We start from the raw sequence: 23132 nt of genomic DNA, 5'->3' as shown, positions 1-23132 counted from the left end.
CCCCTGATTTCCATTGACTCCAGTTTTGCCAGGACTCCTTGTCCTGCTTTTTGTTTACGGACCTATCTTGGCAATTTTCCACATTGCCTGGTAGATGCCAGTGTTGTGGCTGTACTGGAACAGCTTGACTAGGGGTGTGGCATGTTCTGGAGCACAAGATTTCTGCACTATTGACCGAATATTGTCAGGACCCATAGCCTTTGCATTATCCAGTGCCTTCAGCCATTTCTTGATGTCAGGCGGAGTCGATTGAATTGGCTGAAGACTGGCATCTGTGATGCTGAGGACCTCCAGAGGAGGCCAAGGTGGATCATCCACTCCACACTTCTGGCTAAAGATTGTTGTAAATGCTTCAGCCTTATCTTTTTCACTGATGTGCTAGGCTCCCCCATCATTGAGGATGGGGATATTTGTGGCGCTTCCTTCACCAGTGAGTTGTTTAATTGTCCACCACCATTCATGACTGGATGTGGCAGGACTGCAGAGCTTATATCTGATCCATTGGTCGTGGGATTGCTTAGCTATGTCTATTACATACCGGTAATGCCATTTAGCATGCAAGTAGTCCCATGTTGTAGCTTCACCAGGTTGACCCTTCATTTTTAGATATGCCTGGTGCTGCTCCAAGATTGATCCCCTGGCTTGATGGTAATGGTAGAGTGGGGGATCTGCCGGGCCATGAGTTTACAGATTGTGGCTGAGTGCAATTCTGCTGCTGTTGGTGGCCCACAGTGCCTCATGGTTGCCCAGTCCTCAGTTGCTAGATCTGTTCGAAATCTCTCTCATTTAGCACAGGGGTAATGCCACACAACATGCTGGGAGGTATCCTCAATGTGAAGATGGACTTTGTCTCCACAGGAGCTGTGCGGCAGTCACTCTTACCAATACTGTCATGGACAGATGCATCTGCAGCAGGCAGGTTGGTGAGGATGAGGTCAAATATGTTTTTCCCTCTTGTTGATTCCCTCACGACCTGCCGCAGACATAGTCTAGCAACTACATCCTTCAGGATTCAGCCACCTCAGTCTGTACTGGTGCTACCAAGCCACTCTTGGTGATGGAGATTAAAGTCCCCCACCCAGAGTACATTCTGGGTCCTTGCCATCCTCAGTGCTTCCTCCAAATGGTCTTCAACAAGGAGGAGCACTGATTCATCAGCTGGGGGCGTGGGTGGGTGGGGGTGTTGTGGTATGTGGTAATCAGCAGGAGGTTCCCTTGCCCATGTTTGGTCTGATGCCATGAGACTTTATGGGGTCCGGAGGTCGACGTTGAGGACTCCCAGGACAACTCCCTCCTGACGTATACCAAAGTGCCACCAACTCTGCTGGGTCTGGGTCTATCCTGTCGGTGGGACAGGACATACCCAGGAATGGTGCTGGTGGTGTCTGGGATATTATCTGCAAGGTATGATTCCATGAGGATGACTCTGTCAGGCTACTGCTTGATTAGTCAGTGAGACTAATTTTGGCACAAAACCCCAGATGTTATTAAGGAGGACTTTGCAGGGTCAACAGGGCTGAGTATGCCATTGTCATACAATAGGAAAAGTAGCCCAACATGGCTACCAAAAGAAATTAAGGATGGTATTAGATCCAAAGAGGAATCATATAAACTTGCTAGAAAAAGTAGTAAGCCTGAGGATTGGGAGCAGTTTAGAATTCAGCAAAGGTGGACTAAGAGATTGATTAAGAGAGAAAAATAGAGTATGAAAGTAAACTTGCAAGGAACATAAAAGCAGACTGTAAAATCTTCTATAAGTATGTAAGAATAAAAAGATTAGTGAAGACAAATGTAGGTCCCTTATAGTCCATAACAAGAGAATTTATAATAGACAACAAGGAAATGGCTGAGAAATTAAACAACTACTTTATTTCTGTATTCATGGAAGAAGACACAGATAACTTCCCAGGAATGCTTGGGAACAAAGGGTCTGGTGAGCTGGAGGAATTGAAGGAAATTAGTATTACTAAAACAATTGTGCTGGAGAAATTAATGGGACTGAAAGCTGATCAATCTCCAGCACCTAATAATCTACATCCCAAGGTACTAAAGGAAGTGGCCATGGAAATAGTAGATGTGTTGGTTGTCAACATTCTGTAGATTCTGAAGGGTGGCAAAAGTGACCCCACTATTTAAAAAAGGAGGGAGAGAGAAAACAAGGAATTACCAACTGGTTAGCCTAACATCAGTTGCAGGGAAAATGCCATAGTCTATTATAAAGCATATTTAGAAAATTAAATGAGGTTAAACAAAGCCAACATGAATTTATGAAAGAGAAATCATGTTTGACAAACCTACTGGAGTTTTTTGAGCTTGTAACGAGTAGAATAGATAGGGAGATCCAATGGATGTGGTGTATCTGGATTTTCAGAGGTTAGTGTGCAAAATTAAAGCACATGGGATTGGGGGTAATATATTGGCATAGATTGACAATTGGTTAGTAGGCAGGAAACAGAGGCAGAATTTTACATTCGGCATGTGGGCATGCACCTGACAGGCCTGAATGTAATATGACACGTGAAGACATCAGGTGTGCATCCAGACTTCATCGCACACTTACGCAATATTTCGTTTGGCAGGGGTGCGCCAGAGTCAGCCTATTCAGGCCATTAACAAGCTAATTAAAATCAAATTAACCCAGCCTGTCCAACCTTACGGTTGGCAGGCAGGCGAAAAGGCCAAGCGGCCTTTCCTTTTTTTAAGAAACCTCATCCACGAGCGGATGAGGTTTCCTAAAGGAGATAAACATTAACTAAAATGTTATTTTTGAATTAAAAACATGACGCATGACAGAGTCACATGAGGGGACATGTTTTTTAAAATTTTTACTGTCTTTATTAATTCTTTTAAATATCGCTTCAATCTCCCTGAGGCAGCTCTGTGCCTCAGGGAGATTGAAGCACTCTTTCACATGCATGCGCGACCTGCATGCCAGGCCCGATGTCCCTCCTCCCCCCGCCTACACAGGCAGCGCTCAGCATTGCTGCTTGCGATCCATGCAGGGCAGGCCTTAATTGGCCCACCTATGTGAAATCGCAGAATGGAGCCAATCACAGATGGTGGTCCGCTTCCCGACCGCCCCCGCCGAGCCCATCCAGCAAGGGAAAAATTCTGGCCAGAGAGTACGAGTAAATGGGTCCTTTTCAGAGTGGCAGGTGGTGAATAGTGGGGTACCACAGGGATCAGTGCTTGGGCCCCAGCTATTCACAATGTATATCTATGATTTGGATGAGGGAACCAAGTGTAATTTTTCCCAGTTTGCTGATGACACAAAACTAGGCGGGACTGTGAGTGGGGAGGAGGATGTAAAGAGGCTTCAAGGTGATTTAAACAATTTGAGTGAGTGGGAAAATACATGGCAGATGCAGTATAACGTGGATAAGTGTGAAGTGGGAAATGTTGACGTACAAAGGGATCTGGGTGTCCTTGTACACCAGTTGCTGAAAGGAAACAAGCAGGTGCAGCAAGCAGTTAGGAAGGCAAATGGTATGTTGACCTTCATTGCAAGAGGATTTGTGTACCGGAGCAAGGATGTCTTGCTGCAGCTGTATAGAGCCTTGGGAGAACAGACCTGGAGTATTGTGTTTTGGTCTCCTTACCTAAGAAAGGATAGACTTGCCATAGAGGGAGTGCAGGGAAGGTCCACCAGACTGATTCCTGGGATGGCAGGATTGTCATATGAGGGGAGATTGGGTGACTAGGCCTGTAATCACTGGAGTTTAGAAGAATGAGGGGGGATTTCAATGAAATGTACAAAATTCTGACAAGGCTGGACAGACTGGATGCAGGGATGATGTTTCCTCTGGCTGGGGGTCTAGAACAAGGGGTCACAATCTCAGGATGTGGGGTTATGCCATTTAGGACTGAGATGAGGAGAAATATCTTCACTCAGAGGGTAGTGAACTTGTAGAATTCTGTACCACAGAAGGCTGTGGAGGCACTGAGTATATTTAAGAAGGAAATAGATAGAGCCCGTCGTGAAGAAGTTGAGCGTGACAGTAACCTTCAAAGCCACAGGCATCGGATGCCCCCTATGCAGTTGGAAGAGATCTCTCCTGCGAGCATGTCACAGAGTGATGTGACTGTGGCCCTTGAAAGCCCAAGTCTTCTACATAGAGTTTCTGACAATTGCAGATAACTCAATATCTGCCTGTAGACTCTAGGGTTTGCATTAGACCTTCTACATCTCTGCTGAGCATCTCTGAGTGGTTCCGGACCATCAGGCTCTGGCGCTGCTCTCTCTCCTTCATGCACCAGTGGACGTCCCACTCTGGCCTTCTTCCTCTCACTCTCCTCCTCCTCATCCACACTGGAGGTCATGTCTCCCACAAAGACCACAATGCCCATCTGTCACAGATACTTTACAGCTCTGTGAAAGGAGCAGGAACAAAATCTAGCACTCAGCAGAGTGCTCCGCAGCTGAGAAAAGGCCTCTACCTCCAATGATTTCAGAATGATTAGTCTGCTCAGTCAAATGAGCAGTCTCTGCAGTCACTGATGTACTAACTCTGCTCAGCTGCAGCTTTTAAATCCGCCCTACCAAACTTACCCATGACAAAACGGATTCCCCACATGGCATGATTCTGACTCCAAAGCTGTATTATTGACTTCGGAGCGTATTATGACAGTCAACTGGGTCATTAACAACCTCAATTACACCTATAATTGAGATTAGCTGGGTTCTGACTTCTAAGCCCGCCTGCATACCGTATTATTCAAAATTAAATGCCGCCCAACGTCACCATACCCGATAATACGTCTCCTGATGTAGAAATCGCTCCCATTTTGGGAGCGTATTAATCAGCCCTTGGTTTCTAGGCTACATTTTCAATGTCTAATTCTTTCTATTTGTCCTTTAATTTGTCTTCTATTCTTTGTTATGGTTCATACACTAAATGAGACCTCTGTATCTTTCAGTTTGTCTTGGGCTATTTTGCTTTTCTTTTATTTATCTTCACTTTATTCTGTTGTCTCGCAGCATTTCTACATTGCTCTTGTTAGTTTTCTTTCAATCATTTACTGAATTTTTTCCTCAGCTTTATAAAGTACAGCATACAATATTATGACCATCAGCACGTATATAGTCGGTAGTGGGCATGGTTTAAGAATTATTATATGGGAAGCACTGCCATGTGTGTGTGCATGTCTGTTATTCACCACACAGATATGAAGCTCCCTAGGTTCAAGAATTGTATCAACCCGGCATAGAAGGAGGCCATTCAGTGAACTCAATTCATGTTTCTCCTAACTCTTCACCTGGAGCCACATTCTAATTGTTAAATTTCCTTCATATCACTCAGAATTGTGTCAGCAGCTTGAGACTCCAGTCATGGACAACAGACCTTAGCAAACTCTTCTTAGGGTGAAAAATTCAGTCTATTCTCTGTAATATTCTCCCTGCAGTCGATCAAGGAGAGTCTCCATGATTACTCAACAAGTAGCAGTTAATTTATATTTGCTATCTGAAAGGGAAGAAGGAACATTGAGAATTCAAGCCTGTTGGGAAAAGTATAACAATTATTTACAGCCACTCAGTAACTGCAAAATAATCTCTCTATACATATACTTGTTCTTCACTTTGCATTGGTTTTAAATTACCCCTGAAGACAGTATCACAGGGATAGGACACTGGACTGCACATATCTGGTGAAGCCAGTTGCTGTTGCAGAAAATACAACTTGAAATTTTTGTTTTAGTTCCTCGGAAGACAGGCAATGTGAAAATGCTGATAGCATTATGATAGTTGGGTAATTTCATATAGGACATTTGTAGCAAGACAAAATTATAAAATTACACTGAAAAAGGCATTGCAAATGTTTTTTTCTTACAAATATCTAATTTTCATACAAATCAGCGAACAAAAATATAAGTCGATTTGGAAAAAAATGATATGATAAACAGATTTACTAACCATAAATATAAGGTCAGTTCCATTTCTGAATGTAGATGATGGGTTAATCTAAAAACAGACATACAACAAATATTTACTGACTCATATATGATGGTGGAAATTTCTGCTGCCAGAAAATAGCACTAACATCTTTGACTATGGTTGGGGATCATAGTTGGGACAAAGGAAACAGTAAGATCTTTTTCTAATATTATCATAGCAAAATATAAAAGCTACAATACAGAAGCTCATCATTTGGCCCAACTAGTCCATGTTGATATAGTTTCTGCCTCCACTAGAAGTGGAAGCGAATTTGTTAATCTCTGAGCTCCCTGTGTAAAGAAATCCCTCCTGTCCTCTATTCTTAATTGGTTACATTTAATATTGTACCTTTGGTTCAGCATTCTTGACTACCCAACTGCTGGAAACATCTGCTTCTATCTATTCTGCCTCATCCTTTCATAATTTTAAACATATCTATTATGTCATTTATATATTACATAACATATATCAGAGATCATCAATCAAAATCTCCCTGCACGGCTCAAAGAAGGGGAGGATTGTGAACTTAATTGGCTGGATTTTTCATCGGCGGGTTTGAAGGTCGGGACACCAGGTAAAATCCAGTGGGCAGCCTGCCCACAGCCTACCTGCCCACCCATGCCCACACTGCAATTTTACCAGTGCTGGGGTGGCATCAGGTGGCTAGTCCATTAGCGAGCCAATTGAGGGTAAGTGCCTCATCCTGATGCCACAATTTAACTGGCAGATGGAGAGGCCCATGTGAAGCAGCCAGTCTGGCCCTCCCTGCTTGGACAGTTGGCGGGCAGGGGGGCCTCCTTAATGGGCCCCCTGGACCCTTTAAGTGGCCCCCCCTCCAAGGTGTTACCCTGGCCCAGGTTTCCCTCCCCATCATGACTTCTGAAATCCTTTCTCTCAACTCTTTGCAGGGGCCTGTCAGCATGTCCCTGGAGAGACTTCAAAGATATACATCCATACGTCTCTCTGTTGCTGCAACCTCATTAAATTAGTACCATTTACTTCATATTGCCTTTCCTCACTCATTCTACCAAAATGAATCAAGTCCTCTGCCAACTAACCAGAGTGTGATGCTGGCAGAGTAACACTTACAAAGTCGCTGTCCAGCACAGCATGTCTCCTCAAGCCCCGAGTGCAGTACCGGCAGTGGCCAGCACTCTGGCAGCTCTCTGAGGTTCCTGTCTATTAAATGGCTGCAGGGCAGTAGTCTCTTCTTCGGTAAGAGGGGAAGGAAAAGAGCTAAGAGTGAAAGTAATGGCATGTGTTGAGTGGATAGATGGAGAACACTTGTTGAGAGTGAGTATGAGGGAGAGGTGGAACATTGCATGAGGATGACCATCTATGACAGCTGTGAATGGACAGGTGGGGATGTGCTGGAGTCAGCTAGAGAAGATAGAGTGATGGGTTTGGCGTGATACAAGCATCAGGTATAGCTGAATATGCCACTGCACTCACCTTTCTTGCCCTGCTTAGGTCATTTACCCACTTTCAATATGGACTTCACAAGCATGGCATCACATTCCTGCTGTTGACCTCGTAAACAACCTCTACACACACTTTTTTTGCTTCACTGGCAGGCTTTTCCCTCCTGTTAATTGGGAACATATTTCCTTGCAAGCCCATACAGCCCTTAGCATCACATCCAGGGAGGCATCACTAAAACAAGATGTGGCCTTTGAATGTGTGCATCCCATTGTATCAATTCATTCTGTTGGCTCTAATCTCCAGAATCCATCAAATTTTATGCTTCCAATGCCGCTTTAAATACCAGACTTGAAATTGGTTTAGATTGGTCATCATTATGTTAATCAAACTGATTGGTTGGGAAACTGGGAAGTAATATGTTTCTGCAGCAGCAGAATTCAATTTTTTCATTTCAAGTATTAATCAAATTCCCTTTTGAAAGATACTATTGAATGTTTCCACTAGTCTTTCAGGCAGTGCCTTTCAAATCCTAACAACTTGCTGTTCAAACGAAAATTCTCCTTATCTCTTCTCGGGCTCTTTTGCCAATTACCTTAAAAACCAAGCTTTATCTTTGATATTGATAGGCTGTTCAATGTGGACATTTTGAACTCATTGACAGAGTCTAGTTTGGCTGTTGGGCTCTTAATAGACCCTGATCTGACTGGATCTAACCACAATTTGGACGTGAGAATATTTTTAAAATTTACAAGATGAAAAATTAAATACAGAGGGTTGCAGACATTTGCTGAATCATTAGGTCACAGAATCATGGAAAGATACAGCTTAGAAACAGGCCTTTAACCCCATCAAGACTGACCCATTGGTAGAGTTATCCAATTAGTCTCACTCCTCTGCTCTTCTCCCACATGTTCCCACATATTTATTCAATCATCATCAATGAGGCAGAGCAGGATAGAAGGAAAGGAAGCAATCCTACACTACCTCATGGACATCCTGCCCCATGTGCTCAAAGACTTGTGGGTCAAGACATGAAGGCCCATGGTAGAAACCTGCGACCCTGACTAAACGTCATCCTCGAATCGTGAGACAGATGACAATTTATCCCTTTTGAAATTTGTCAATGCATCTGTTTTCACTACCCTTTCAGGCATAACAATTTGTTGTGCAAAAAATGTTCTGTTTTTTTTTGCCAAATACCTTAAATCTGTGTCTTCTGATTTCTGTCCCTTCTGCCACTGAAAACTGCTTCGCCAGCTTATTTACTGTGTCAAAGCCATTCATGATTTTGGACACCTCTATGAAATCTCATCTTAATCTTCTCTGCTCTAAAAAAAATTTTCCCAGCCTCTCGACATAACTGTAATCTCTCATCTCTGGTACCAATCTGGTAAATCTCTTCTGTACTCACTCTATGGCCTTGACATCTTTCTAAGTATGGTACCCAGAATTGAACACATTACTCTAGCTGGGGCCTAATAAGTGACTAATAAAGGTCTAGAATAACTTACTTGCTTTTGTACTCTTGTTCTTCTATTAGTAAATGCAAGTATGCAACATGCCTTTTTAACTGCCTTCTCAACCTGCCCCGCTAACTTCAAAGATTTGTGTATACTTATCCATACGTCTCTCTGCTCCTGTGCCCTCATTAAAATACTACCATTTACTTCATATTGCCTTTCCTCACTCGTTCTACCATAATGTATCACATCCTCTGCCAAGTAACCAGGGAATGATGCTGGCAGTGCCCCATGGCATTTCCCACTATTCAGATGCAACTCATTTCTTGAAGTCTGTAGGTCACAAGGAGCAAAAAATGTTATTTAAAATGTACACAGCTACTATAGGCACTAACTATGGGGAAAAAACTTGCCACACAAAGGATTTTTACCCTTATCCCATGAATAGGTATGACCTCTCGCATAATCAATTCTCCACTGCTGGCAAATGACTACATTTCTACAGAGTAGATTTTCAAATAAGCTCATCAGGAGTTACAAATTTACAAAATTAATTGTTGCCTGCAGAAATAAACTGGACCTACACTAAATTGTTATTGACTGGTGATTTCCTAATAATTCCCATTGTGCGATTGAGCATATCAGCTCTCATGAATTACCAGATGATGGAGAAATCATTAAGTGGGAGAATATGTGACTGGAGTCTTAGTTTTAAAGTTAATACTTTACAAAGGATGGTGCTATTTTACATGACTTCTTCAGAAGTAAGCACTTTGCATCTGTTAACTGTGGATCAGTGTGTAGCATTCTCTCCTCAGTGCCATAAAGTTCCCAATACAGGGCTTGAGCACAAAAATTAAGGCTGATACTCCAATGCAGTACTGAAAGCATACTGTACTGTCAGAGGTGCTGTCTCTCAGATGAGATGTTAAATTGAGGCCCTATATGTCTGCTTGGGTAGATGTAAAAGAGCCCATGGCACTATTTGAAAGAAAAGTAGGGGATTTATCCTTGGTGTCTTGGTCAATATTTATTCCTCAATCAACATCATGAAAACAGGATATCTGATTATTATCACCTTGCTGATTGTAGGAGTTTGCTATCTGAAAATTAGCTGCAGCGTTTCCAACATTGAAACAGTGAGTACACTTCAAATAGTACTTCATTGGCTGCAACGCACTTTGGATATGCCCTGTGGTGATATATGAATACACAGCTTTCTTGGGACATCAAATTCCAATCTTATTTTACCTTCAAGCAAAATTCTTATGTGAATTTCCTAAAATGTAAAACACAACGTGTGGCAATTTTTCCTACCCAGGGTTTCTGATGCCCTATTGTCAGTCCAATTAGGATCAGCTAACACACCACAGACTAGCAATTGAACACAGATCCTTTCGGGGCTGTCCGAGCTTAGTTCCAAGAATTGCATGCACCCAAACTGAAACATAATGAGAATTTTTTCTGTTTTGGAAAAGGAAAAAATCTGAAAACTTTACCCTGACTATTTTAACACACAATGGGGCACTGCCTACCATTTTTCCATTTCCAGTCACCCTCAGTTTCTTCTTGGGAAGAGATTTTTGAGGGAACTCTTGCGGTGCATCCCCTTGGGACTGTTCCACCTCTTCATGCAAGTTAGTAATTGGCATTTCTGCCACCTGGCTCGGGTCACTTTTAAGGTTTGAGAGGGCTGTGGAACCCGAAGTCAGTCTCCCTCTCAGCACTTTGACTGGTGGATTGTCTTCACTTCTATCATTAGAAGCTGTAAGGCTGCAGCGATCTGTGAAACAAGAGACAATGTAGGAATACAATAAATGTTGATGAGATGCTTGAAGAAGGAGACTTCATACCATGTGATGAGTTTCCCATTCACACTTTACCTCCTCTTGCATCAATGATTTTGATCAATGTTTTTGTCTTAGCACCAAGAACTGCATTCACTGGCGATGCAAGTAACACTTCAAATGTTTCTTTATTTTCTTCTAAACCATCATTGATAATTACTATATTCCAATTCTTTACTGATACACCTGCAGAAAAAAGGAACATAGGAGCAGAATAACATCAAAGTAGCACTGAAATAAATTCTGAAATAGCAGGCTGCTAACAAGCACTTTAAAAAACAATCTCTTAAAAAATTAGCCATAAGATTTTAATTGTGTTGGATGATATTGCAGAGGATCGAGGGCCAATTTTTCAAATGCATAAACAGAATTACCTGGAAAAACTCAGCAGGTCTGGCAGCTGCCAGACCTGCTGAGTTTTTCCAGGTAATTCTGTTTTTGTTTTTGTTTTGGATTTCCAGCATCCGCAGTTTTTTTGTTTTTTTCAAATGCATGTTGCATGGACAAAATCTCATCTGCTGAGAGCATGCATCAGGAGATCTGACCACAAAGAAGGTATTCCTTTTTTTCTTTTCCCACCTATTTCCATTACTTTTAAATGTATTTCCATCCTTTGTTTTATCTCTATCTTTTAGCCTATTTCAATCCCTTCCCCCCACCCCAACCCCACTAGGGCTATCTGTACCTTGCTCGTCCTGCTTTCTAACCTTAATATAACCTTATTAGCACATTCCTTAGATAACATCACCACCTTCAACCCTCTTTGTCCTTTTGACTATGACATCTTTTGGCTATCCCCGCCTATCATTGGCCCTCTATCCAACTCTACCTGTACCACCCCCCCCCCCATTAAACCAGCTTATATTTCACCTCTTTCCTATTTTTCCTTAGTTCTGTTGAAGAGTCATATGGACTCGAAACGTTAACTGTGTTCCTCTCCGCAGATGCTGTCAGACCTGCTAAGTTTTTCCAGGTATTTTTATTTTTGTTTAAGTAGGTATTCCTGGTGGGCAGAGATTTCAATGTGTGTAAAATGATGGGATGCCTGTGTGATTTCCCCTTAAACTCTTCTGGTGAATGACATTTAACATGAGCAATACATAGTCAGAAAATTGCCTCATCTTATAGAAACAAAGCTGAGCTATTTGTGCCTAGGAAACTCATCAACGAGGTACCAGTGAAATTTCCTTGCCAGAAAGACTCTGCTAATTGGTTGCAAAATCAACTCCAGGATCCCTTGATTTTGCAGTATGTCCAGATGACATATATTCTTACTCCAAACTACACCTTCACATACTTATTTGTTTGCCTCTGCTGAGATCAATTAATTCTGCTTCCAATACAACATCTAGTGGTGCATTTTCCACAGCAAACTCACTCCTCCTCAATTTTTGTTAGCCACCAGTTTGCACAAATCTTAAGGGTCAATGCTTTCTTCCCATTTAATGCACAAATGCCACAGGCTATATCCCTCTGAACAGCTGCACACCACTTGATATCTTCCTGTGATTGGAACCTGCCATAGCAATAATACCAAGCAAGGTTCTAGCAATTACTAGTTAAAAACTCCTGATCAGGAACAAATTACTATGGTCTTTAATGTATCATCAAGCATAGTTAATTCCATTCTTCCTCTTTAATAATTATAATCTACCTGGATCAAACTGGATAAGGTTGGCAGAACTGTGAGTAAAATCCTTTCCAACAGAGGCTGAAATGCTATTGACCTAAACAGAAAAGAAGATAGAAAGAATTACAAACAACAAGAATTTTTACCAACACAAATAGAGCTGTAAGAAGCAGCAATTCCATATAAAATGGTCAGATCAGCAAAGTAGTGGAAATCAGGGAGCGGTTACATTTTGGAAGATGAATTGGAAGAGTAACTGAGATCATAAAGTGTATGTGAATAGATTAATGGAAATCTGAAGGTGATTATCGCCGGTTTAGCTTTTGACTGAACATTCCATAATATTTCTGAAGTATAAATCAGTTATCAAGACCCCCACGGGGGACAGGGAAGTTGCACGGGAACATGGTAGCATGGGGAAAACCCAGCAAGGACAGAACACTGTGTTCCAGCCCAATTTTATGTCAGATCATTATAATTTTTTCTTCTATTTTCTAGCCAGCAGCAGCCAAATTGAGAATGGGTGGCGGTCACAGCTATGGAACCTTGAGCAAAGTCCTCCACAATCAGTGGGGGTGGTTGCTGGGAGAGAGGTAGAAATTAGGGTTTAGGATGAGTGATTGTGGGAGAGGGGAAATTAGAGATCAGTGTTTTGGATGAGGAAAGGTCAGTGATCATGGGAGGCAGCTAGAGATTGGACCTGGGGAGGAGGTCACTTATCATGAAAGCAAGAAAGCTAAAGTTCAGGACTTTTATTCGTTCATGGGATGTCAGGGTTGCTGGCAAGGCCAGTATTCATAGCCCATGACTATTCACCCTTGAGAAAGTGTTGGTGAGTCGCGTTCTTGAATCACTGAAGTGCATGTAGTGCAGACAAACCCACTACTGTTAGGGAAAAAGTTCCAGGATTTTGACCCAGTGACAGTAAAGGAAAGGGAATATAGCTTCAAGTGAGGATGGTGAGTGACTTCAAGGGGAACTTGATAGTTTTCCCTTGCGCTTTGTCATTGAAGGTGTTGTTGAAGTAGCCTTGATGAGCTGCTATAATGCATCTAGTGGACGGTACACACTGCTGCCGCCATGCGCCAGTGATGCAGAGATTGGAAGTTTAAAAGAGGTGGATAGGATGCCAATCAAGCAAACTGCTTTGTCCTGAATGGTGCCTAGCTTCTTGAGTGCTGGAGCTGTACTTATCCAGGTAAATGGTGAGTATTCCATTACATTGCTGGCTTGTGACTTGTAGATTGTGGACAGGCTTTGGGGAGTCAAGAGGTGAGAATGCCCAGCCTCTGAACTGCTCTTGTAGCCACAGTATTTATGTGACTGGTCCAGTTAATTTTCTGGTCAATGGGAACTCCCAGAATATTGATGGTGGGGAATTCAGCAATGGCAATGCCATTGAATATCATGGGGAGATGGTTAGATCGTTTCTTGTTGGAGCTGGTCACTTGTGAAGCTCGAATGTTACTTGTCACTAATCAGCCCCAGCCTGCTTGTTATGTCAGTCTTGAAACTTGCTTCATTATCTGAAGTGTTACGAATGAGACTGAACACTGCGTAATTATCAGTGAACATCCCCACTCCTGTGAGGATGGAGGAGAGGTCATGGACAAAACAGCTGAAGGTGATTGGGCCTAGGACACTACCCTGAGGAACTCCTGCAGTGATGTCCTAGGGCTGAGATGAATGGCCTCCAAAAACCACAACTATCTTCCTGTGCTAGACTCCAACCAATGAAGAGTTTTCACCTTGATTCCCATTGACTTTAATTTTGCTATAGTTTCTTGATTCTGCACTTGGTCAAATGTCTCAATGTCAAGGGCAGTCACTCTCAGCTCACCTCCGGATTTCAGCTCTTTTGTTCAGGTTTGGACAAAGGCTGTAGTAAGATTTGAAGCCAGATAGCACTATTGATGACACCTTCCATCAACTTTGCTGATGATTGTGTGTAGACTGATGGGATGATAATTGGCTGGGTTGGATTTGTCCTGTTTTTTGTGGACAGGACATACCTGAGCAATTCTCCACATTGCTGGGTGGATGTCAATGTTGTAGCTGCACAGGAACCGCTCGGCTAGGGGCGTGGCTAGTTCTGGAGTATAAGTCTTCAGTACTACAGTTGGGTTGTCATCAGCCCATTCATATGGAGCAAGTCAAATTGGCAGAAGGCTGGCTGTTGTGATAATCTTTTAAAATGAAAACAATTAAACCAAATCAACAAAATTGGGATAAATCAGGCACAGCCCCTAATTCAGGTCAGCTGTAAAACCAAGGACAAAAATTTAAAGGAACCCTGGCTGTTGTGATGTTGGAGACCTCAAGAGGAGGCTGAGATGGATCATCCACCTGGCATTTCTAGCTGTAGATCTTGCTTTAGCCTTGTCTTTTGCACTGATGTGCTGGGATCCACCATCATTGAGGTTAGGAATGTTTGTGGAGCTCCCTCCTCCTGTTGGTTCACTACCATTCATAACTGGATGTGGCAGGACTGCAGGGCTTTGATCTGATCCATTGTGTATGGAACCATTTTTCTCTGTTTATAACATGTTCGTTCAGCTGTTTAGTGTTCATATAGCCCTGTGTTGTAGCTTCAACAGTTTGCTGCCTCTTTTTTAGGTATGCTTGGTGCTGCTCTTGGCATGTTCTCCTACAGTCCTTATTGAATCAGTGCCGGTTCCCTGATTTGATGGCAATGGTAGAAGGAGGAATATGCTGAACCATGAGGTTACAGATTGTGGTTAAATACAATTCTTCTGCTGATGATGGTCCAGCATCTCATGGGTGCTCAGCTTTGAGCTAATTTATCTGTTCTGAATCTATCCTATTTAATATGGTAGAGAGCCAGACAGCACGATGGAAGATGGCCTCAGTGTGAAAATAGGGCTTTGTCACCATAGGGCCTGTGCAGTGACCATTCCTACCAATACTGTCATGGACAGATGCATTTGCAGAGTTAGATTGGTGAGGACAAAGTCAGGTATGTTTTCCTACTTTTCTTTTCACTTACCACCTGCCATGGGCCTAGTCTGGCAGACATGTCCTTCAGGATTTGGTCAGCTTGGTCAGTAGCTGTGCTACCCTCATCCAGAGTACAATCTGTGTCCTTGCTATCCTCAGTGCCTCTTCCAACTGGTGTTCAACATGGAGGAGCACTGAATCATCAGTTGAGTTGGAGTGGTGGGATGGAGCAGGGGAGTGGCGGGGGTGCAGTAGGTCGTAGTCAGCAGGTTTCCTAGCCTATGTTTGACTTCATGTCATGTGATTTCATGGGCTCTGGAGGCAATGTAGAGGACTCCTAGGCCTATTCCCTCTGTGCTAGTATGCTGTATCCTCTGATGATTCTGCCCTGCTTGTGGTATAGAGTTGGTGATGGAGATGTCTGGGGCATTGGCTGTGGGGGGTTATGTAGTGAGTATGACTATGCCAGGCTATTGCTTGACTAGTCTGTGGAGCAGCTCTCCCAATTCTGGCACATGCCTCCAGGTATTAGTGAGGAGGACTTTGCAGGGTCAAGTGGACTGGGTGTGCCTTTGTCATTTCTGATGCCTAGATCAATGCTGCGTGGTCCTTCTGTTTTAATCTGATTCAACTTTCCTGCAGCGGTTTAATACAATTATGTGGCTTGCTCAGCTGTTTCAAATGTAGGTGAGACCGGGTAAAGGTGGCAGATTTCTTTCTCTGAAGGGCTTTAGTGAACTAAATGAAAAATGTTTTACCACAATTCAGTAGTTTTATGATCATCTTTATTGATACTTGCTTTTTGTTCAAGATTTATTAATTAATTGAATTAAACGTCGCTTGGCTGCCATGTGGAATTTATCTGGATTACAAATCCAGTCACATTACCAACAGGCTACTGTTCCATTTTGTGGGAAGGTTGTTCATTGCAGGAAGGAACTAGTTATCCTTAAGTTGACTTCTGCAAAATAGGAATTCAATAGCAGGATAACAGAAAACCAGCCATCTAGGACATAAAGTTGATCCTGCTGTTTTGCCAATTAACCAATAGAAATGATGAACATTTTATTTATCCAACTGTGAAGTGCACAAGAGAGCAAAACATTGCATTTACAGCTTGACATTCAACTTGTAAAACTCTATTTATTAAACAGCAGGCTGGAGAAATAATCATTTTGGTTCTGCAGGATAGCAAATACAATGGAGAAAATAATTGTGGAAATACATTATATTAGGTGAACTTTTGTTCAGTACAGTGAGAAGCTGGAAGAAGGATCTGAAGGAGTTTCCTGATTAGAAAAAAACTACCAAAGTGATAACATCATCAGTGAAAAACGGAAAGAGCATATTGGAGGTAACCTTAAAGTATTGCTGAAAAATAGACATGCTTTTCATCTTGCACTCATCAGGACAGATGCAAGAATACAAATTTGAAAGGAAGCAAAAATTTATACTGCGTAAGGAAAGGGTGCTGATTGGTTGGCAAGTCAACTCTGATAGGTTGACGCATTACCATGGAGAATGCACCAGGGAGCTACTGTCCCCCAAGCCATGAAGCCATGCCAAAGTGGCCGCCTGTCAATCATTTCTGTTTAAAGCGACAGTCCCAATAACAGCTGTCAGCCCTGAGGTAACCTGGTGGCATCATGGAAAGATGTTGAACCTACAAGAGATTAAACATCTTACACCTGCACCTAGTCAAAGAAGTAGTGGAATTCCCCAGGGGTCAGTGTTGGGATCCTTGCCCTTCCTGATATATATTAATGACTAGACTGCAGTGTGCAGGGAATTATTTTTGCAGATGACACGAAGATTGGAAACATGATGAGGATAGTCTTAAACTTTAAAAGGACATAGACATGTTGGCGGATTGGGCAGACAAATGGCAGATGAAGTTCAATGCAGAGAAGTGTGAGGTGATCCATTTTGGTAAGAAGAATATGGAGAGACAGTATGAAATAAAGGGAGAGCCTCTAAAGGAGGTGCAGGAACAAAGGGACCTTGGTGTATATGTGCATAATTCACTGAAGATGGCAGAGCATGTTGAGAGAGCAGTTAATAAAGCATTTAGTATCTTAGCTTTATTAATAGCAGCATTGAGTACAAGAGTAAGGAGGTCATGTTGAACTTGAATAAGACACTAGTTAGGCCTCGTCTGGAGTACTGCATCCAGTTCTGGGTGCCATACTTGAGGAAGGGTGTGAAGGCATTGGAAAGAGTACAGAGGAGATTCACAAGAATGATTCCAGGGATAAACAACTGTAGCTATGAGGATAGATTGGAGAGGTTGAGTCTGTTTTCCTTGGAGTAAAGAAAGCTGAGGAGACTTGATATGGGTATTCAAGATCCTGAAGGGTATGGACAGGGTAAAATAGTTAGAAACTGTTTCCACTCAAGAGAGCATCAAGAACCAGAGGGCAAAGATTCAAAATATTTAACAAAACGAGTAAATGTGATGTGAGGAAACATTTTTTCACCCAAGGGTGGCTGGAGTCTAGAATGAACATCCTGAGAGGGTGGTGAAGGCAGGTTCGATTAAGGTATTCAAAAGGGAATTGGGTGGCTATTTGGAAAGAAAGAATGTGTAAGGTTACGGGGCTAAGGCAGGGAAGTGGAATTAGGTGGAATGCTCTTTCAGAGAGCCAGTGCAGACTCGATGGGCTGAATGGCCTCCCTCCGTACTGTAAAAGTTCAGTGATTCTACGCTATTGTTTCATTCAAAAAAGGCACAATGCCCAGACATGTTCCTTTGGGTAGGACACAGGTCCGTGTATTAATATATGTAGCTTCTAGCTACATTGCAAATGAGTGAGCCACATTGCAAGTCTGACTGATAATCTTAAATTAAATAAAATTAAATGTTAGAACAGTTCTTAGTACACATGGGATTGTTGAGCAAGTGCTGTCCAATAGCAGAATCATATCTAATGTTAGACATTATGTTCTGAGTTTGGTGCAGTGAGAAAGTCTTACCTTTATGCCAATATAAGAAGAATCCATGGAGTATCCAGTCCTCATGACTTTCACAGAGAACAATCCTACATCTTCACAGACCTGGTACTCTGATTCTACCATTTCTATATGAGACCATTTGAGATCAAGTCTGTAAAATTACAATATATACTTTCATGATAATTAAGAGTTTTACAAATTTATAGCATCTAGAGAAAGGCAAAAGATAATTCCTCAAAATCAAATGTAACTGGAAAGTTTTAAGTAATCATAATGGGCGGAATCGTCCCAGATTTGCACTAAGTGCGGTAGTGGGCAGGTAAAAGATCATTTTACTGCACTGGCAGCTTTTCATGCCGTATCATCCCAATCCCACCTCATTAATCATGCATTCCCAGGGAACATGCCATTTTGATGGCGGGCAGGCTCTCATTTACCCACCACACCGTCACCTCGCCACTTCCTCACACCAAGTGTCATGTTTGAAGTGTAGCCGCACGCACACCTCTCAGCGCTTCCAGCCCAGGGCTGCTGCACAGAAGGCATGGCCCCAAGAGGCAAGGAGACTGCAGCCTCCTGGTTCAGTGATGCGTCCCTGGAATGCCTTTTGGATGCCATGGAGGCCTGTCATGATGTCCTCTACCCCTGCTCTGGCTACAGGAGGGGCAGCAATCTCACCACTCTGGCTTGGAAGGCAATGGCAGTGGTGATCAGTGCCAATGCTGCACAGAAGAGGTTGGCCAATCAATGCAAAGAGGATGAATGAACCCTTCTGTGCTGCAAGGGTAAGGCAACCATCTCATCACTCTAAACTCTCACGCTCAAGCCTATCACACATTCACTGACATCTCACTCACTGCCAGCTCAATGGACATCACCGCTCACTCTCTCACACACATCCTCACATCTCCATCTGGCCTCATTTTCTCTGGAGACTGCCTCCTCAGCCCTCACCATCTTGAGGCCACTTGCACAGATCAACTTGCGCTCCCACACATTCCCTGGGATACCATACTTTCCCAGTACAGCTCTCGCCCTGCAGTCTCTTCCCTTTCCAGAAGCCACTTTTCCCCCTTCTCCAAGCAAGCCCTAGCCCTGCAGCCATTGAAAAGCCACCCCCACCTTATGGCTGGTCTGGTAGGTAGAGACCCACCGTGAGCCCCCCCCTAAAAGTGATGAGGTGCTGTCTGCGAAGCCTGGTGCTGATGACCATGAGTGCTGCCTGAAGCAAGGTAGGCAAACAAATCTCGAAGTCCCTAGTGAAGTGCAGCTTGCTAGGCACACGTCTATTATCTGCTCGGACGATCCAGCACAGGGGGATGATTCCAGCGAGCTGGGCTTATAATGATATGCAGAAGTATTACAATGAAATTCCCCACGTACGATGGCATGAAACATGGCCTGCCATTGACAGGTGATGTGGACAATTGCAAACTGGTTTCACAACATTGTGAAACCAATTTTTGGCCTTCGTTCACGCTGCCAAACACACCCGCCACCAACGGGCGCAGAAAATTCCGCCCAATGTATCTGTAATTTTTTTTTAAAAATTCATTCATGGGATGTGAATGCTGCTGGCAAGGGCAACATTTATTTATTGTCTGTCCCTAATTACCCTTGAGAGGTACCTTAAGGCACCACTAATATAAGCGAAATTGAATATTCTGAATTGAATACTGGACATATTTACAAATTATAGCTTTATAAGATTACATTGGCAGGACCCACCATTTCAAGAACTTCTCTGATCCAAGTGAGTCAAATGTAAGCTGGGTACACAGCAAACAGATAATACTGCAAGTGGGCTCAGTCAAACGTTGGATCCCGTTGACAATCTACTGAGACAATTCTAATGAACCAAGTGACAACTGGTTTGATATTTTGTGCCATCTTTCTTACTGACAGCTCCCTTGTTTGTCATTGGTGGTGACGTAGCACCAAAAAATACTACATTTGCACATGTGTGCAAAGTTTGTCACCAAGAGTTGCAACCTATTGATAAGGTTGAAGAGTTCTCACAGAGAAGCATGTTTGTCTAAAGTGTCAAAGTAAGGGTAAGTAATGTCACAACAGAGTGGAATCTAAATGGTGTTGCAATTAAGCATGGAAAGGAGAATCTCAGTTTAAAGAATGACTATAGAAACATAGTGATAATGCAGGTTGTAAAAATGCTAATGGAATTTTAGGTGTTATCCCAAGAAATATGGAACATAAAAGATGTTCACACCCGCAGGGGAATGTAAAGTTCTGCCCATAAAAGTACATAAGGATGAGCCTTGTGAATCCAGAATAAAAGTCCTCAGCTGCAGTGTCCTCAGCTGTGCAGTTTTGGGCTCCACACAATGTAAAGCATATTGAGGCAGTGGATAGAATTTAATGCAGATCACCTGGATGCTAGAAAGCTAAATATGCAGAGCTTTGGGGGTCTCATGTCAGGCTGGGGAGGCAGAGGGACTTGGGAGGTTGGTGGAGAGGTCAGGGGGTAAGGGAGGACCTGCAGGGGCCAGTCTATTTTTTGTGGGAGTTGGGGGGTGCCCAATGTTAAAAGGAGGTTGCTGTTGCAGGCACCTTCCCTCCCTCACCCCTACCCCCACCCGAGGCCTCGAACAGCAGTACCTTTCAGGCTTCCCCCTTGCCCCTGAACTCCTCCCACTAGCTTGAAAATTAAGACTGGCGGAAAATGGCCATACTGCCCGTCCCAGCGTAAAATTGCGGGGAGGTTGGGATGGGCAGGAACCCAGTGGGAAAGCCATCTAAGAAATTTATAGCCACTCCTCTGCCTACAAACACACCCGCAAGGGAATGTAAAGTTCTGCCCATAAAATCTGAGCGGGAAAAAGGTCTTCATGCAGAAATTTTTAAAGCTACAGTTTTCAATTCCAAGGTTAATGGTTGAAACAAAAACTATGAAGAGTCAAGGTGACACTGGAAAGGTGGGTGAAGGGAAATGGCTTGAAGGCATATGGGACCAGGATTGGAAAATATGATTCAGCCCATTTATTCACACAAACATCGACACAGGTGGCCTGTTACCATATTGTAACTTCCATGTATGGCGACCTTTCTACCTATAAACATATGGCTTATATTGGGAACAGTGGGCCACGTAGTGGCTTATTTACTAAATTAATTCTTTTTGTGTAGCATAGGCAAACGAAAGAATGTTTGTTTATTTTAAAGGACACAAAATGAATTATTTCTGTTTTTTAAAAAGGAGTGTTCAAAAAGAGATCCTGTGGAGTGATCACATGGTCAACAGATTGGGTTTGAATTCACTAGCTGATTTTTAAAAAATCTTCTTTCACATTGAAACAGAATATCTTCTATGCTGGGAGGAGGAAGGTTTAAAATTTAAAGCAAGTCTAGCCAATTTTCAATGAATTTTCTCGTGATGAAGCAACAATTAAGTTGACTCATTGACTTTGATATTTACACGTGAACTGGGGGCACTAGCAATGGCCAGGAATCCCAGAAATACAGGAAAGACTGAGGTTCTGCCGGTTTTAATCACAGAACTTCATTTGAATTTTTTCACTCAGTTTCCCAGACATCAGATTAAGAGGCTGGCTGAGTGGGAAAATCTGCTGGACAAGGCAGCAGCCATTGGCAGGAAAAGAGAAGAAAGATCATGCTGGGGATGGAAGTGAGACTTGGCAGGAGACTATTTATTGTGGAAAGGAGGTCTGTGAGATCAAGTGAATGGTGGCAGATCGCAGCAAGTTATCGTGATGGGTCAGGGAATCACTCCCGCTCCGCCTGGCCCACAAGCAGTTCTAGAAAAACACTCAACGGCTGAGTCTGGCATTTTGGAGAGAAACTTCAGAATACTTTAGTGCAGAGGGAGCTGGGTGTCCTCATGCATGAATCGCTGAAAGCTAGTATGCAAGTACAGCAGGTAATAAGGAAATCAAATGGAATTTTGGCATTTATTGCTAAAGGAATAGAGTATAAAAATGGGGAAGTGTTGTTGCAACTGTACAAGGCATTGGTTAGACTGCACCTGGAGTACTGTGCACAGTTTTGGTCCCCTTACTTGAGGAAGGATGTAGTTGCACTGGAGGCAGTTCAGAGGAGGTTCACTAGATTGATTCCAGAGATGTGGGGCTTGTCTTATGAGGAGAGCTTCAGCAGTTTAGGCCTATACTTGCTCGAGTTTAGAATGATGAGAGGAGATCCAATTGGGGTATATACCTAATTGAGGTATATGCTAAAGGGGATAGACAGAGTAGACGTGGAGCGGATGTTTCCCCTTGTGGGGCATTCTAGAACAAGAGGCCATAGTGTTAGGTTAAGGGGTGGTAGATTTAAATCAGAGATGAGGAGGAATTACTTTTCTCAAAGGGTCATGAATCTGTGGAATTCACTACCTCGAGTGCAGTGGATGCCGGGACGCTGAATATATTTGAGGAGGAGATAGACATATTTTTAATTAGTAATGGGTTGTAAGGTTATGGGGAGAGGGCGGGAAATTGGAGTTGAGGCCGAAATGAGATCAGCCATGATTGTAATGAATGGCGGGGCAGGCTCGAGGGGCTGAATTGCCTACTCCTGCTCCTAGTTCTTATGTTCTTATGTTTCCACCTCCCTTCAACTGCTAGGATTCCCAAGTCATAGGAAACCCAACCCACAGGCATTAAGTGTAAATAACAGCCTCAATTAAATATTATGATTATAAGTACTGACTGCTTTGACAGCAGGTTACTCATTTGACCCCAATCTACCCCACAGGTTCATTCACAGGCCAGGAGGCCTGATTTCAGATTTTTAAGAATTAGTTTCACTCTGATCAATACCCCCCCACACCCCTCTCCTCTCTAACCACTGCCTATTGTGGACAATTAAAATTATCCACAATGTATCTCCCTTTTTTTGTGACTGTCTGCTTTTTTCTCAAACATCAATTCCTTTTGTGTCATCCTGTCTTTTTTTCT

General features: G+C 42.9%; 1 protein-coding gene across 1 annotated transcript in view; it reads right to left on the bottom strand.

Moving 5' to 3' along the window:
• The window catches only part of LOC121277230 (FRAS1-related extracellular matrix protein 1-like), a 391688-nt gene that overhangs the window by 28210 nt on the left and 340346 nt on the right, over positions 1-23132 (bottom strand). The window contains exons 27-31 of the mRNA XM_041186416.1: positions 18223-18352; positions 12316-12388; positions 10698-10847; positions 10350-10597; positions 5912-5959 (exon numbers count right to left, since the gene is read on the bottom strand). Coding sequence (XP_041042350.1) covers positions 5912-5959; positions 10350-10597; positions 10698-10847; positions 12316-12388; positions 18223-18352 — 649 coding nt within the window. The remainder of the gene's footprint in view (positions 1-5911; positions 5960-10349; positions 10598-10697; positions 10848-12315; positions 12389-18222; positions 18353-23132) is intronic.

The sequence above is a fragment of the Carcharodon carcharias genome, chromosome 4, assembly GCF_017639515.1.
Source record: "Carcharodon carcharias isolate sCarCar2 chromosome 4, sCarCar2.pri, whole genome shotgun sequence".
Taxonomy (NCBI): Eukaryota; Metazoa; Chordata; class Chondrichthyes; order Lamniformes; family Lamnidae; genus Carcharodon; species Carcharodon carcharias.
Note: the sequence above shows the minus strand (reverse complement) of the source record. Positions and strands in the feature narration are given on the sequence as shown.